We start from the raw sequence: 15,321 nt of genomic DNA, 5'->3' as shown, positions 1-15,321 counted from the left end.
TATAGGGTCAGAACATTATACTTTGGGACATAGGACCCTGGAAACATAGATAGACTCCCATATATGTTATACTTTTCTCTGATTTACTCTCAGTTCTCACACTGTGGTTTACAGGCCTGCATGCAGGTCACATCATAAACAAATTTGTCCCGATATATAAAAGTGATCAACAGATCAGTCAGCAGGACAGCAGAGTGGACAGAGGACTTTGGGAGTCATGTGCTGTCAGCTGATGACAAAATAGCTACAACAATATTCCTCCACAGAAGAAGAGACAATAGAAGGTGTCTATAAATTCACAGGGTATCAGCTTGGCCATAGAATGCCTGCCCGGTCATGTATTTATTTGTACTCCTGTCAAAGTCTGCAGCTCTGCCACTTACACTGACATGTAATACCATCAAGCCAGCACTTCTGGGAACCAAATCTTCGCTTACTTGTCAAGGTCAGATTCAAAAACCAGCATGTTCTTACTATGAGGACGAAGAATTGTACATCGTAATGGAGAGTGAGGGGGCTGTGTGAAATCATTTTCCCTTCATTTTACTGTTCCAAAGCAAGAGCTGAATCATAGACCACATGAATTGTTGCCAAACAGGAGGAGCCTGACTGGACAGAAATCTGCAAACCAGTTCAGGAAAAAGAACTAAACCCATCTCTGAGTCAGTAAACGTGATGTGGATTCTAGTTAAAATGCCTTTGATGCACAAATCAGGGTAATGCTAGGATACTATACAACATCATATTATTTTATGGTAAGCACTGCACAAATATGAAATGATTTTGCTGACTGACTTTAAAATATTTATATTTTAGCATATTGTTTTTAGCTCATCATGAAGACTATCAAACTGAAATGACAGTTTGTCGATTCATATTATAACACAAACATATTCATCAACTAATAAATAATGATGGATTATTATATATTAAGATACCCAGCAGCATATGAAGTAATAGAAATGAGCCCCACCATTACTAGCTGCAACACTGAATTGATTAACACATTCATCCATAAATAATTATAATCCGGAAAATGTTATTCTGAAATTGACCACTGTGCACTTTTTGTACTTCAAGTGCATTTTGATGCAGGACTTTCTTTTAACAGAGCATTTTTTACACTGTGGTGTTACTGCTTTTGCTGAAAGTGAAAGCTCTGCGTTCTTCTTCCACCTTTGTCTGGGACACTTGACAAAACAAGGCCTTCATCAGGAGATCACCTTTGAACTCCTCCAAATGCAGACGGAGTTTTATGGCAAAATCAAAAGAGATTTAAATAGGACTGTGATCTGTATAATCATGCATTATCTATTCTGCTGTCATGGATGAATTTGCTCAAACACTGTAACTTTAAATTAAGTGAATTTGGCTTTTGGTCGGTCCGTCTATCGGGTTTCAACTGCGCGTTCTCGATGGAGAAAACATGTGACTGCGCGCGTCCACGCGGAGGCAGGGGGGAGTCAGCGAGCCTCCACGGCGCAACATTGTCTCCGCAAGTAACCTCTCTCTCCAGCGTGGCACTGTCTCCAAAGACGAGTACGCGAACGGGCTGTTTCTTCTAGCGGATGAAAGCTCGATTTCTTTGTCAAAATACACACAGTGAGACCTCGTATGCTACTCGCGTGAGGATTTTCGGATTAATCTGAGTGAAAAATCGTGGGATTTTGGTTCTTTCCTCGACGGGCCCGGATACAGCTTGATACCCATAGAGAGACTCAACTCAGGTCCTTTCGTCCTGACATGGACACAGGAATTGTACCAGAAAAGAAAAGGTAACGTCAATGCTAGCTAATGCTACAGAGCAGGCTATGTTGTTGTTTAAGAGCTGATTTAACGACTTGGGTCTTCGTTTAGGGTTTACTTTCTGCTCTTGGTGTGCCATTTTAGGCTTTATTTCAAGGTTAACTGCCACTTTATCGTGCTAGTTCGACAAAATGCGTTTGCTAGCGACGCTGTTATCGTTAGCAAGCGGCTAACACCGCTAGCTAGCTGGCGTAGAACTGCAGCTGTTGGCGTTAAACTGTTTACTAACCAAGATGCTAACGTTAAATAGTTCATGCAGACAGCTTAGCATTTGGACGGATGTATTTTTGTCTGTTTAACTTCATTAAATCTGCTTTTAAATGCATTTTACGTCGTCAGCTAAGGGTACTTTACGTTTTTGTTTGTGATCGGCGTTGAGACCTCCTTGAGGCAACATAAGCTTTATTTACATTTCATCTGAATGTCAGACTTAAGCTACCTGTCTGTTCTATGAATAGCACATGACAGGTGCTGTTCCGTATGGGTTGGATGCATCAAGCTTATCATGTGAGCGGGGCTGGAAAGTGGTGTGTGGTTTCTGTTAAATATTTAACATCAGGGACGGTTTAGTGAAGGTGTTCTCGGTTTGCAGTTTCTTAATTTTCTTTTTATGGTTTATGGTAAAGTTTGATCCTCATATGTGGAAAGTTGTAGTTGCGTTTAAAACTACTTTCAATTCCACATCAAGATTTGCTGACACAAAGGTTTAGCTTTAATCATCAGGTCGTTAGTGACCACCAGGTTTGTCTGCACCAGAAGGCAATTTGGTAATCAAGCTTCACTGGAGGTCTGTTTATTCAGACAAAACCAAAGATAATACCACATCCTGCAGGGTGCAGGATGACAGCTGGTTCCTTTACCTGGCCAAGTTGTTCACAAGTTCAGCAGACAACAGGTGAAATAAGGGTTGCAGCTGAAAATTGTTTTCATAGTTAATTAATCGTTTGATTGCTCCTTTAGTGAATAAAATGTTAAAAAGTACGAGATATGTTTACGAAAATTTACCAGAGGTTTAGGATTACATACTTAGTCTGAACAAGCTGAAACCCACGATACTCAAGTCAAAATCATTTGAAACCAATATATTTAGACCACATATGAAGTTTTTGCAAGATAAGTGGGTTCAAGGATTTATTGATTGTCATAGATATTAGATTTGTTTTTGTCTGACTAATAACTGATAATTGTATTGTCTATTTGTCACTAAGTAAAACTTTCAATCAAGCCTGGCAAAGTCTTAATTTAGTGTAATGTGGAGTTTGCCTTCATGGTGTTTCTTGACTGTATTTTTGTGAAACATTAAGTATTAGTATTGACTGTAGAACAGGATAATTTACGTGTGCATGCTCAATCTTTGCATCCAGCAGATTGCTGATGTGGGCCTTTGTTGTCATTGACAATATGCAGACAGGCGATGAATTTACTCAGACTTTTGTACGCAAAACTTTTGCCACACAACAGTCCTTTGGGAGTCATGTGCTGTCAGCTAAGGACAAAATAGCGACAACAGAATTCTTGCAGAGAGGAAGAGACAATAGAAAATTTCTGTATGGAATATGCAGTCAATGAAATCATTGGTGGAAAAGAGTGTTATTATCTTGTATAACTGGACAGTCTCCCAAAAGTCACCCTTTGTTTTAACAGTTAGTAATGAGAGAGAATAATGTCTTTGAAATGTGGCTTAACTCAACATGGGTGCTATTTATTCCATAGGGGTTCAGTTATTTTCATCATCCTGTTGTTGTTATCTTGTGGCTCCTGGTATCATGCATTTGTGCCAACATTTTGTTGAGTGAAATTGATCAACTTGCCCCAATAAGAATGTGTTGTTGTACAGTGCATCCAATTGGCCCATGGGCTTTATTCATTGTATGCTAATATTAACTTTGGCAGTCTGTAAAGGCCTAGATAAGTGGTGAACATCCTGTTGAGTTTGATGTCTGAGAAAGATCAAGATTTCAGATCTGGTTTGATGCTGTTTTGGCTGGTCTCTTTGAGGTGGCTTGTTATTATTTCTGTCTCATCTCTTAATCACTAGGGCTTGACGTCAATAGGAGTGGCCAAATGTGTGTAGCAATCCACTGCCAGGCAATTTGCAGGTTGCCCTGGGACATTCAAACACAATTACCCCTTGTGTGCAGGTTAGTACTTGGAAAAAGAAATTGTGTGACTTGCTGGTATAGAGCAGGGCTTAATGTTGTGAGTGTGTGCATATTTTCTTGTTTCATGTTTTGTGATTGGGCACAAAAATGAAGAAAATGTATGCTGAGGGCTTGTTTTTTATTAGACTGTAAAATCACTCATTTCTGTGGGTGATCATCATAGCTGATTGAGTGAACCTACAGAGAGGCTTCTGCTCAGTCAGATATATACATAAATAAAAGAAAACAAGCTGTTAAGACTTTTTAAGCTTTGATTGTGATGACTGGTGGATTGATTGTGAGGGCAGCTTGCTCTTTACTGGAAGGCAAAGGCTCAAAAGGATGCCATATCAGAAAGCATCAGCTAGGCTTGTCTTGAGCAGTAAGATGTGAAATCACACATTTATCTTTGCAATGATTCATCTTTTTTTTTTTTGCTTTTTCATATATAAAGACACCACTGTTGTAATGGCTTTGACATTGTTTCATGAACAATGCAAGGAAGGAAGCATGAAAACAATACCTCCATACCTCATGTCTTACACACATTTAAAGAATGTTGAATATATTTGCCAGTGCCGGTCAGTTACACAATACTCACTTTACCAGCGCATACTTTGTCCATCATTCAGGGACTGCCAGATCTTTCTTTGCACTGGACTCATTGTCTGCATCTAAATCTGGAGTCTGAAATATTTCTGAAATATTTTGTCTCATGTTTGCTTCTGAGTTTTGGATTCAAGGATGATGTCATTGTCTGTCTGCAAATACTCAATTCAGAATTTCCACACAGAGCTTCTAAAGTTATGCTGAAGAAAAGCCTTAGCTGCTGCTTTGAAGGCAAAATGTCAGCATGGTTTGTTTAATGGAGTTTAACATTTGAGCAGTACACAAAAATCAACGTAGTGTTGTACACCTGGCTCCCAGGCACCTGTCTCTACCTTGTCACATGTCACATTTAAGGGGAATAGAAGCTTAAAAGCTTTTTTGGCTGTGTATATCTTTCCCTGCAAAATAGCATTTGTAGTCAAACCCTGGAGAATCTACCACAATTACAGATGTCTACTATTTTAATGAATCCTGTCATATGGTCATACAAAGAATAAGTCAGCTTCTCCAAGGCAGTATTTTGAACACTCCCCCATACCCTCTCTTCACTGAACACTCGTCAGAGATGAAGATTGTAAATGGCAACACCTGCCAGGTTGAAGGAAGTAAAATGCCTGATCAGCCAGGGGCTGATTTGTGCAGTCCATGCCGGGTGAGTCAGATGAGCCTAACTACAGTTGAGAGACCCTTTCTTTTCCTTTAAGTGCATAAGTTGGATGTTCATGGGCCAGATGTAATCAGCTGGAGTAGTCTTTCTTGGGAATGTATCACAGGAGGAGGTCATTTAGATTATATTAGTTTGGTGAATGATTTACAGTGTCTGTCATTTAGGGTGTGTTTGCCAGGACCTCCCATTGGAGAGGGGCAGTCGAGAGTCTCTGTTGGAGGTGGGAAGTTATCATTATTGTACTTAACTTAAGAATCTTGTAAGCCTTCAATCTACTGCTGCTGGTGGTGAAGATCTCACTGCAGGGACTGCTTTATTGTGTGTGAGAGACAAAACAAAAGACAGATTGTGCTTCATATATACAGTATTTAGATATATTTATGGTAATTATTGGTCCATATGGTTGAAATTTGATATAAACATAGATGTATTAATACAGTCAGCACAAATGTTCAGTTTCCAGTAAGAGTTTCCCCTCTGTTAATTATTTATTTATTTATTGCTCGAGTTGCTGAACACCAGGAAATATCTAACACTGCTATCACTGAAGCATCTAACTCAACTGTTGCTCCTTTATTTCACATCCAAAATAGGGTGTAATATTGATTTTTATCGTCCATTACAATATGTAAAGTATGTTGTTAGTATCACAGTGTCAGGGGAAACCCCTACCATGCAGCTTCCAAAAATGTCCCTTCATGTAGCTGAATATCATGCTGAGGGTTCATTTGTCTGTTAAAGGGCTTTATTTTCAGTGTCGCTTTGCTTTTCTCCCCATATTGGGTAGAGATTTTAGTTGTGGTGTGTCCCCGGACTGGATTATATAATAGATAAGACAATGTTTACTGTCACACTAAGCAGGACTGACAGATAGTGAGAACATTTCTCTCGTAAAATAGGTCAGCCCTTGGCAACAAAATGGTATCATTGGAAAGGGTGATTTTCATTGTACACTGGTTTGTTTATCCAGTAATCTCCACTCTTTTACATCTGAAAACTCAAATCCTTTTTTTTTCACATAATACTAGAATTGATTATTAGAAAACAAAACACGTCTGATTAAAGCCAGTGAAAGTGCAAATGTGACCGTGTTGAAGCATGTCAGGCAGAGGACTGCTGGGCATGCATGACCATGTTGTGTAATGCCGGCCTCTCTGCTCGGCTTTGTTTTTATCATAAAAGGAGCTGTTCTGTTTTCATTGCATGTTTCAAGTCAAAGAATAAAAGCCGTTTTCTTCTCCCCGTTATAAGTTTGAAAACTGTGGAGGTGGGCCATGAAATAGCAGCAATTTTATTTTTACGGTAAAGTATCACCGTATTGAATATGACTTCAAAACTATGACTGCAGTCTGCCGTCTTTATGATCTGCATGTTTAGATAAGTTTACTACTCCTCTTGTGACTCTTAAAAGATAATAATAGAGTTCTGGTATTGTAGTAATACATGAAGGCTTCTACATTGTACTGTTTGTTGTGTTTAATGAAGGCTTGGTTAAATGCAGTCCTCTGTTTTGCTCGTCCGTGTCCAGTGGAAGTGTACCACAGTGGAATATTACAGCTGAACTTCATTTGGATAGGATTTGCATGAAGGCATGTGAGACAATGGAATATAGTCACTATCAAAGAAAACTATTTGTGTACAGGCGTGTAAAATCAATCATCTAGCTTCCCATGGGATCACAGCGCATAACAATGTGCTATCTGTTATAAAATCATCATAAGCTGAGCCCCTATCTTACCAAGATGACTTTGCCAGTCATAGTTTACCCTTTTTGCATGAATGTAGGTGGTGATAGTTTCAGTAGAGAGCTGGTTACGTAACCGCAGCCAGCTTTGATGATGACCAGCTATTCTTGATATATTCCATGGGGTTGACAGGAGATACTGTAAATATTTGTCAATGTTATTGATTAATGTCCAAACATGTGGATGAATGTACACGCTTGTGCTTGTAGCTATAATTACTGTCTAGGTTGTTTATATTACAGTACACACAAACATCTTTGAGAGGAGCATGGTTTTTAGTGGAAGTGCCACTATGAACCTAAATCAGACATAATTTAAGTCTGCAGGCATTTGTCATGAATTGGGGATTAGATGAACAAGGGAAAATGCTCAGTGGAGTAGTGGTTGGGCCACAATCCAACATGGGTTTGGGTGGGTTTGGGTTTTTCTTTTTTTTTTGTATTTGTATTTTGATTTTTTCCATTTAAATTCCAAGTGTTTATGCTGTGTGAAACTATGTATGGAGGCATCTGAGCAATAGTATGTACACAACATCTTGGTGTGTGTACAGGCTCACAGATGTTTTTCTCAGGCTTCAGTCAGTGCCTCAGTGCCTGGTTTGAAGCTTTCTGGGAAACAAAGGCCATGCTCAGATTTTTTACCACAGAGGTCTATTTTTGTCATTTGCACTTGGTGGAAACTTTTAGTCTAATACCAAAAGCATTTTCTAACCTTCTCTGTGCTGTGAAAAATCTGTCTGCAATCCTGACAGGTGATTTGTATGCAGTAGGCTAATTTTAGTTAATTGGTCCATTCTTTTGTTAGAGAGCATCAAATAACAGTGTGGCCTTGGTCAGTGCTGTAAATACATTACAGATCAATTTCAATTAGGTTCATGTTTCAAAGCCAAGGGCTTTTGCGCTGCCATCCATTCTTTTGTGATTGTTCTCTATTGTCATCGAAATGTATGTGAGGATAAGAGGTAGTGGTATAAATTCAGCAGCAGTCAGGTTTTCTGTCAACAACTATAATTATGTTGAAGATTTAGTCTGTTTATGTAAGTGGTCATGTGAGCTTCGCACATGCTCACCAATACAAATACAAACTTAATTCAGTGCTTAGTGTAATCTCTATAAACAGATACCTGCGTATGAATGCAGAATCTATCGGCAAAGGACAAGATTTTGGTATCAGAAGGGTTCTGATTTCCCTTTGTAGTCCGAGTAGTGCGGACCAATTATATTTGAGTGGGATTTCATTGCATGCAGGTAAACAGACCGCGTGGAGAGCAAGACAGGCAGAACCCATTGGTTGAAGTGCATTCTCTGCACTCAGTGGAATTTAACTTTTTATTTAATCTTTGCTTTTTTAAATTTATCTGCATTCATATACAGATACCTGTTTATAGAGATGAGGTGTCTCTCAACTCCAGCTCAATTCTTTCGTCTCAAGGGCCTAATTGGACTGTAAAGAATGTGTGGAAGAGGAAGTCTTGGCCTGGATGTCCGTTATTCAGATATCCGCTGGCTACACTGGAAGACCTGAAACACTGGCCATTGCACCCAGAGGCCAAATCATCATTTGGAGGATAGCCGATAGGTTGTGAGATTGTGCTTGGTATAAACTTCTACTAGTCATTGTGTCCTTTATAAATCTGCTGTACTTTGGCATTATAAAATACTGCCAGGTCTTAAGGTCTTGTTTACAGTCTGGTGAGAGTCCATTAGCCAGACTTTGGACAACTGCCATAAATGATCAATGTAAATGGAGCTAGTACAAGCAGTAAGCAATTATGAGGGATGCTAATGTAAAATGATAGAAAATATGACTGTTTGTTTGTCCTGGTAGTTGAAGGTGTCACTCAGTCTGTGTGTGCACCTTGCATTAGTGCCAGTATTATCATTCTCCTTCATGTAGGTCTGTCGAGCGAGGCTCGTAAATGTCACAATGAGTGGTGTTGCACACAGCTTGGCTCTGCACCAGGAGACAGACAGGAGAGTCCATGCCCGGCATCCCAGCCAATCACTCTGAGGGGGTGGATTTAATTTTGTTTGGACAACAGCCAATAAGACGGTGGCAGATAGCCATGTATGTAAATGAGTCTGACGGGGGTCTAGACGGCAGCTTGTCCCTGAGCTTGCGTGTTGCAAACTGCAGCAGCCTCCCCAGTGACGGTCCAGTGGCTGAGCGGACTCTGCACACATTCTCAGTGGAGAAAGGGGGATGTCAGCTCTTGTAGTGTGCATAGTTGGACCAAAACCAGTATGTGGCCAGGCTGTAGCTGATCCACCACCTGTCTCCCGCAGGGTGAGCTCGGAGCGTAGGAAGGAGAAGTCGAGGGATGCGGCGCGATGCCGGCGTGGGAAGGAGTCGGAGGTGTTCTACCAGCTGGCCCAGGAGCTGCCCCTGCCCCACAGTGTCAGCTCCAGCCTGGACAAGGCCTCCATAATGAGGCTCACCATCAGCTACCTGCGGATGAGGAAGCTGCTCAACAATGGTCAGTATCTGCAGGTGTCAGTATCAGTAGAGAATTTAGCTTGGAGCACATCTGTATTTGTTGTACTCTGAAGTGACAAGTAAATCGTGCGAGAATGGATTACGAAGACGCCACATTCTTGAGAAAATTTCATAATTTTTTCACTGTGGTTACCCGTAAGTAAAAGAATGTAAAGGATCTGCTGGAGGAAGGAAAGGACATGCTAAAGAGAGTGAAAGAAAAAGTGAGCACAGTTTCAGATGCAGAGGAAAACTGAAGACAGTGATCGATGGTTAAGCGCCAAGTCAGCTACTGTAAGAAATCCACTCAGATATGCACAGATGTAGATCAATTTGCAGATGTATGTGGGTACCGTGTGTTTCCTGTGTTGCAGCGTCCTGTCCTCCAAATATGCTCATTGGACAACAAAAACGTTTGATGTCCTTTGCCTCATTTCCACTTGTTTTTCTTTTCTCTGTCTTAATCTCTCCCATCCCCTCCCTTTTAGCTCCTCTAGATGAGCCAGTGGCAGAGGAGGAAACCGATCTGGATATCCAACTCAACAGCTCCTATCTAAAGGCACTGGAGGGCTTTCTCATGGTGTTGTCTGAAGACGGAGATATGATCTATCTCTCCGAGAATATCAACAAGTGCCTCGGGCTGGCACAGGTAGGTCTGATTTGCTGTCTGTCTGCATTAAAGAGAAAGTAGACGTGAGAGCGTAGGATTGATGACATACAGAGTCAGAAGCAGAACATTTGACGCCAAAAAAATGGGTGTTTCCAATGTTATTCATTAAAATCACTGCACCATTGACTGTGCAGTGTTTACCATGGACAACTATAACTGCATAACTCTTTCCGCTGCAGTTTGACTTGACTGGACACAGTGTGTTTGACTTCATACATCCCTGTGACCACGAGGAGCTGAGGGAGATGCTGGTCCACAGAACAGGTGAGGGACAAACAACAGGGAGCAGTGTCACATTGTAAGACCTCACTAACGGACAGAGACGGGCACACACTAGCACTCTGTCAGGTCTGACAGTGCCCCAATCAGCAGGGAGTCCAATTCAGACTGAGCTGGCAGATTCAGACCAGGAGGCTGTCAGAACAAGTTATCATTTTCCCCACTTCAAGCCTCAGGTCAGAGTGATTAGAGTTGGCTAGTGTGTACTTCAGTGACCTTTCACGAAGCATTACTGGAACAGAACGCTACAACCCATTTTCTGTTTTACATGCACCACAGAGTTTGGCCTTGCTTTGTGTCAGTGGGTTGAATTGGTTTACGTTTTTGTGTCACTTCCCGTGGGTTAGATTAAGTTTCTCAGATGAATTTTTAAGTGAAAATAATTAAGTGAATTCTTTGCAGCGCTTCCATCGGAAATGTGCTTCATAACATAATTTGTTATCAATGCATGCTAATTTGAGGCACTGATGTTACCTCAGCTGCAATGGTTGCTCGCTGCACTTCCTCTTTGTCTTGCTGTAGCTGAGCACAGGACAAAACATCACGGCTCAACGTCTTCCCCTAATGCAAATTTGATCCGGTGGCAGTTGGCAAAAGTTTACAATGAAAGACTGAAATAAAAAAAAGATTGTGGCAGAAGCAGTGCTAACGGTGTTGAAATGACAACACGAGAGGCTGGTTTCCTCTTTCAAGCTGTGTCTCTCTTCCTGCTCATGTGATTTCAGGCTCCAAAAAGGCCAAGGAACCAAACACAGAGCGCAGCTTCTTCCTCCGAATGAAGTGCACTCTCACAAGCAGGGGACGCACTGTCAACGTCAAGTCAGCCACATGGAAGGTAAGGTGTTATGGAATCATTGAGAAACTAGTCTCTCGTGTAATAGAGGAATCTAGACCATCATGTGAGTTTTGATATAAATACAGTCCTGCATTAGATGAGGTCATTATTTGAATCGGTTATGAACTCAGGTCAAACCCTCGTGTCTTCTCTCTGCAGGTGCTCCACTGCTCAGGTCATATCCGTGTGTATGACAGCCACACTGAACAGACTCCCAACGGCCGAAAGGAGCCACCTGTCCCCTACCTGGTTTTGATCTGTGACCCCATCCCACACCCCTCCAACATTGAGGTCCCTCTGGACACCAAGACCTTTCTCAGCCGCCACACAATGGACATGAAGTTCACGTATTGTGATGAGAGGTGAGCTTTCACATCTGAGAGGATATTATACGATTTCCTGTTAAGCCACCTGTGGTGCTTTTCACCACCTAATAGTGCCAAAGCTCTCACAAGCATAGTCACGAAGAGCCACCTAGTGTTCAGAGTAGGTACCACAGGAGCATAGTCTCTAAATCTCCTTAGCGAGTCAGTGGAAGATTGATCTTTTTTTGTTTTTTTTTGTTTTTTTTCTCCTTTTCCAGGATCACTGAGCTCATGGGTTATGATCCAGAGGACCTGCTGAATCGTTCTGTGTATGAGTACTATCATGCGCAGGACTCAGACCATCTCACCAAGACTCACCACAACTGTAAGCATGAACGCTGAGAGCACCTGAAGCTTAAATTAGAACTTGTTCCACAGCAAATTTCAGCTGTTATTTTTGCCAAACCTTGAACTAAATGTCTCATTCTAACTTTCCACTTTCGTTTCTAATTGCTGTTAGTGTTCGCAAAGGGCCAGGTCTGCACAGGCCAATACCGGATGCTGGCCAAGAGGGGAGGTTTTGTGTGGGTGGAAACCCAAGCCACTGTCATCTACAACAACAAGAACTCCCAGCCACAGTGTGTCGTCTGTGTCAACTTTGTGCTCAGGTACTATAAAGGCTTCTTGAATAGTCAGTAATTTCAGAAGAAATTGTGATGTATTAGTATGTACAAAAGTATTATTATTATTTTTGTCCATTGCAAAATCCTCAGTAAACTCAATGCTATGGCTGCATGACTCTTGCAGTGGCATCCAGGACGAGAAGCTGATCCTGTCTCTGGAGCAGACCGAGGATGTCAAGCCAGTGAAGGAGGAGCTGCAGCAGGAGGAAGAAAAGGCTGCCGTCGAGAGCGGTCAGCCCACAGCCCTGCCGAAGGAGGAGGTGGAGGAGAAGGGCCCGGAGGTGGATGTCATCAAACTGTTCACTCAGGCGGTAGAGGCCCAACCGCTGGTTAGCCTGTACGACCAGCTGAAGGAGGAGCCCGAGGCTCTCACCCTGCTGGCCCCAGCTGCCGGGGACACCATCATCTCCCTGGACTTCAGCTGCCCTGGTTCGTGGCCTCAGATACACTCTGAAACTACTCCGCAGCATACATCAGAATTTCTGTCGTGGGTTATGGAAACCATTCTGACCTCATTCTGTGTTTTGGTACAGATTCAGAGATCCAGCTGCTGAAGGATGTCCCTCTCTACAATGATGTGATGCTTCCCTCCACCAGTGACAAGCTCGCTCTGCCTCTGTCCCCTCTGCCGCCCAGCGAGCCTCTCCACGTCACCACCACCACCTCTGAGGATGTAAAAGCTGAAAGCTATGCTCCAGCCCCGTCCTCTACACCAGCCAGCTCCTCAGGGGTAACACAGAGTGAATTATTGTCATTTTGCTGTACAGACAGCAGACATTTGTGGTCCAGTCACTAAGGTGTACTTAGAAGGGCTTAATCTTTAACTTCTCTTCTCATTAGGCTGACAGTTCGCTGGACTTCTGTTTCCCCATGGACTCAGACATGAGCTCAGACTTCAAACTCGACTTGGTGGAGAAGCTGTTTGCCATTGATACAGAGCCCAAGACCCCCTTCACCACACATGTAATAAAAGCAGGAGATGCTGTTAATTTTACTGCATTTAAATAAGTTCATGGTCGACCTAATACAGTCAAAAGTTCTCTGTATTCTGGTTCATTAGACCTTTTTACTGCCCTTCAGGCAATGGAAGACTTAGATCTGGAGATGTTGGCTCCCTACATCCCCATGGACGATGATTTCCAGCTGCGCAGTCTGCCCCCAGACGAGCCTCTATCTTGTGGACCAGTCAAACCCCTTCAGAGTTCTCCAGTCCAGGTCACACAGGACATCCACAGCTATCCCAGCTCCCCATTCAGCTCACCGGGCAGTCGCACGGCTTCCCCAGCACCACCCGAGCCAGTAAAAGCCCCCCATCTCGCCACCATCCTTGCTAAGAGGTGAGGTCTCCCAGATGCTCCATGTGTTGCTTTATCACATCATTTTTTGGGTTAGCTAATGACTTGCTGTGCTGCAGGACCACACAGCCGGACAAGGAAGTCTCGCTCAGGACCCTGGCAGCTCAGAACACACAGCGCAAAAGAAAACTGGGTGACATAAAAGAGATGATTGGACAGGTGAGTCCTCAACATCCAAACATGACTTACAGATCTTATTTTGTATTTAGAGATGGAAAGTTTGAGTGTCTGCATTTGATGATTTTTCAGGGAACTGTGCGCCAGGAACAACTGGAGCAGGGCAAGAAACTGAAGGCCTCAGAGTCGGGAACAACCAGGACCATACTTGTGCTGCCTTCAGGTGAACTAAGTAAATCTGCAGTAAATCCTGCAAATTTAATGTTAATGTCCATGTTATTTAGACTGCCTGAGACATCAACAGAACTCTAACTCTCTAGTATCTTGTTTTCACTCAGATTTGGCGAGCCGTCTGCTGGGCAGCACGTCAGAGGGCACCAGCGCCCTCCTCACCCTGCCACAGCTCACCCGCGACGACTGCGAGGTCAACGCCCCCTTACAGGGTCGTCAGTACCTGCTGCAGGGCGAGGAGCTGCTGCGCGCTCTGGACCACGTCAACTGAGTCAATGCTTAGCCTGCTCACTGCTGAACTAGACTGGACACTACAATTTCTCCCCCATATTGTCACTCCCTCTCCAAGACCCCCACCCACTCAACCCCACTGCCCCTTATTTATGTACCTGTACGAGTTTGACTTTAGTTTGGCTGCCGTTTGTGCACATCATGTGATATCTGCAGCATTCCACCGTGACAAACGCCATAGCAGCATCTGGGTTTTGGTGCAAGGGATTCAGGCATCATGAGATGTCAAATTCTCTCTCTTTTTTTTTTCCCTCTCTTTCGGGGAGTCTCTCAGCACACAGCGCCTCGACAGATGACCCTTTTCCAGCCGGTCACCACAGAACCTGGCGCTACTGCCAGCAGTGTATTGTAAGCTTCAGTCGCACAATTTATATTTTCTTAAAAAGAAAAATATTACCAGCAATATATATTAAGCCTTTTTAAAGTCGTTTTAATGGGATTTGAACAATTTTATTTTTCCTCCCATACTTGTATGTTGTAGTATTCGTACCTAACAAATGTCTCTAGTCCAGATGTATGAACATATTGTTTAAACCTTAGGTGGTTTGAATGTTATCTCCATTTAATAGCTATCAGTCTTTGAGGTAAAAGCATTTAATTGTGTAGCAGTCCAGTACATGTCACTTAATTACTTTACTGTAAGTGTGTGTTAATGTACATATACCAGGGAAATTTTAATTTACTCAGTATGGCGTCACAGCTTCGACTCTCGCTCTCAACATGAAGTACGAGTCTTCACTTTGTTTTCTTCTCATGGAGGATTGGCATTTCTCTCTTTAACATGAAGTGAATTCATGTTTTTGGTTTTTACTGTGCGCGACATACTCAAAATAGTCTGTTTAAAATAAGTGAGATCTCAGCAATTCATTTTAATCGTGTGATCATTGTCATCATAGTAGCATTCGTGAGTTGTCAAACTTGTTTGCTCAGTTAATGGTTGTCAGTTTAATACCATTTCTCTATGCCATATTGTTGGGTCTGTCATGCTTCTTGTTGCTGTCTAACATTAAATGGCTTTAATAAAGTATATTGTTTCAGGTTTCATTGATTTGTAGTTGACAAATCCTGTAGAAACTATCCGTCACTTAACTCATGACTAGTTTTACTACTTT

At 42.4% G+C, this 15,321-nt stretch overlaps 1 protein-coding gene across 1 annotated transcript; it reads left to right on the top strand.

Annotated features, from left to right (window-relative positions):
- Nucleotides 1-1,444: 1,444 nt before the first annotated feature.
- Nucleotides 1,445-15,236, top strand: hif1aa (hypoxia inducible factor 1 subunit alpha a). The gene is made up of 15 exons (XM_076749293.1): nucleotides 1,445-1,775; nucleotides 9,254-9,444; nucleotides 9,932-10,092; nucleotides 10,293-10,377; nucleotides 11,118-11,227; nucleotides 11,387-11,589; nucleotides 11,811-11,917; nucleotides 12,053-12,200; nucleotides 12,340-12,644; nucleotides 12,749-12,945; nucleotides 13,056-13,178; nucleotides 13,296-13,552; nucleotides 13,630-13,729; nucleotides 13,820-13,910; nucleotides 14,026-15,236. Exons 1-15 carry the CDS (start codon nucleotides 1,744-1,746, stop codon nucleotides 14,187-14,189), a joined length of 2,274 nt encoding a protein of 757 aa, XP_076605408.1. The 5' UTR covers nucleotides 1,445-1,743; the 3' UTR covers nucleotides 14,190-15,236.
- Nucleotides 15,237-15,321: the final 85 nt, after the last annotated feature.

This window comes from Chaetodon auriga, chromosome 14, assembly GCF_051107435.1.
Source record: "Chaetodon auriga isolate fChaAug3 chromosome 14, fChaAug3.hap1, whole genome shotgun sequence".
NCBI lineage: Eukaryota > Metazoa > Chordata > Actinopteri > Chaetodontiformes > Chaetodontidae > Chaetodon > Chaetodon auriga.
The sequence above is the reverse complement of the archived record's forward strand: the minus strand, read 5'-3'. Positions and strand labels throughout refer to the sequence as shown.